This window comes from Fukomys damarensis, unplaced genomic scaffold (genome assembly GCF_012274545.1).
Source record: "Fukomys damarensis isolate Sample0158 unplaced genomic scaffold, DMR_v1.0_HiC HiC_scaffold_23, whole genome shotgun sequence".
NCBI classification, from domain to species: Eukaryota; Metazoa; Chordata; class Mammalia; order Rodentia; family Bathyergidae; genus Fukomys; species Fukomys damarensis.
This window is the reverse complement of record NW_022900935.1, coordinates 2,166,377-2,167,172: the sequence shown is the minus strand read 5'-3', so window position 1 is coordinate 2,167,172 and position 796 is coordinate 2,166,377. Positions and strand designations below refer to the sequence as shown.

General features: G+C 64.3%; 1 protein-coding gene across 1 annotated transcript in view; it reads right to left on the bottom strand.

Moving 5' to 3' along the window:
* Positions 1-796, bottom strand: part of LOC104855424 (protein-arginine deiminase type-4) — a 26,937-nt gene that overhangs the window by 3,486 nt on the left and 22,655 nt on the right. The window contains exons 13-14 of the mRNA XM_010614272.3: positions 689-791; positions 75-145 (exon numbers count right to left, since the gene is read on the bottom strand). Of these exons, the coding sequence (XP_010612574.1) occupies positions 75-145; positions 689-791 (174 nt within the window). The remainder of the gene's footprint in view (positions 1-74; positions 146-688; positions 792-796) is intronic.

Here is a 796-nt window from a genome sequence, read left to right as displayed (position 1 = left end):
CTCGGGCCTCCAGCCCCAGGGGCGGCGGCTGGGCAGGGCCTCAGGTCCCGGGCGCGGCCTCCTAGGCTCAGTACCTCCGCATAGGAGTTCTGCTCTCTCAGTTTCTTGTTCGACAAAATGTCCTTTATTCTCTGCTGCTTTTTCTCTGCCACGGAAAAGAAGAGAGAGAGAGAGAGAGGAGAAAAATGCAAAGGACTCCAGCGGTTTCCCTCTCCTCCGTCCTGTGCCCTGCAGGGGACTCCGCGGCCCGTCTGTGAGGCCGGGCAGCCCTAGTCGCTAGCGCTCGGGTCCCCTGAGTGGAACAAAGGCGCATCCTCGCTAGAAGCCTTGCTCTCACCCCTGAACTTCTCGTCCGGCCCTAGAGATTGAGTTTAGAAAGGAGAAGACGGCAGAGGGGAGCGCTCGCCTCAGTGCCGGTCATCACGAAGGAGTCAAAAGCAAGACAGACAGAAAACCGGGGGGGGCCACACCCCACACCCCACGTATCGCGGAAAGGCTCAGCCGAGGAGGGGCCCGCACCGCCGACTCGGCTCGATCCTGGGGGTTCATGGCAGAATAATATTCCACCCACGCTCCGGCCACACTGGGCTTCTCCCGGGCCCTCGGGAGCACCTTGCTGTCCTGCCTCAGTGCGCTGTGCACACCCCCAGGCAGCGGGGCCCCCAGACAGAACCGAGCGGGGACTCACTCTGCGCCCCTCCCAGCAGCAGCTGCTCCCCGCGGCCCTGCCGCAGCTGCTCCTCCAACAGGCGGTAGCAGGCCCTGGGGCTGGCCAGCAGCAGCCGGAAGCCCTGGA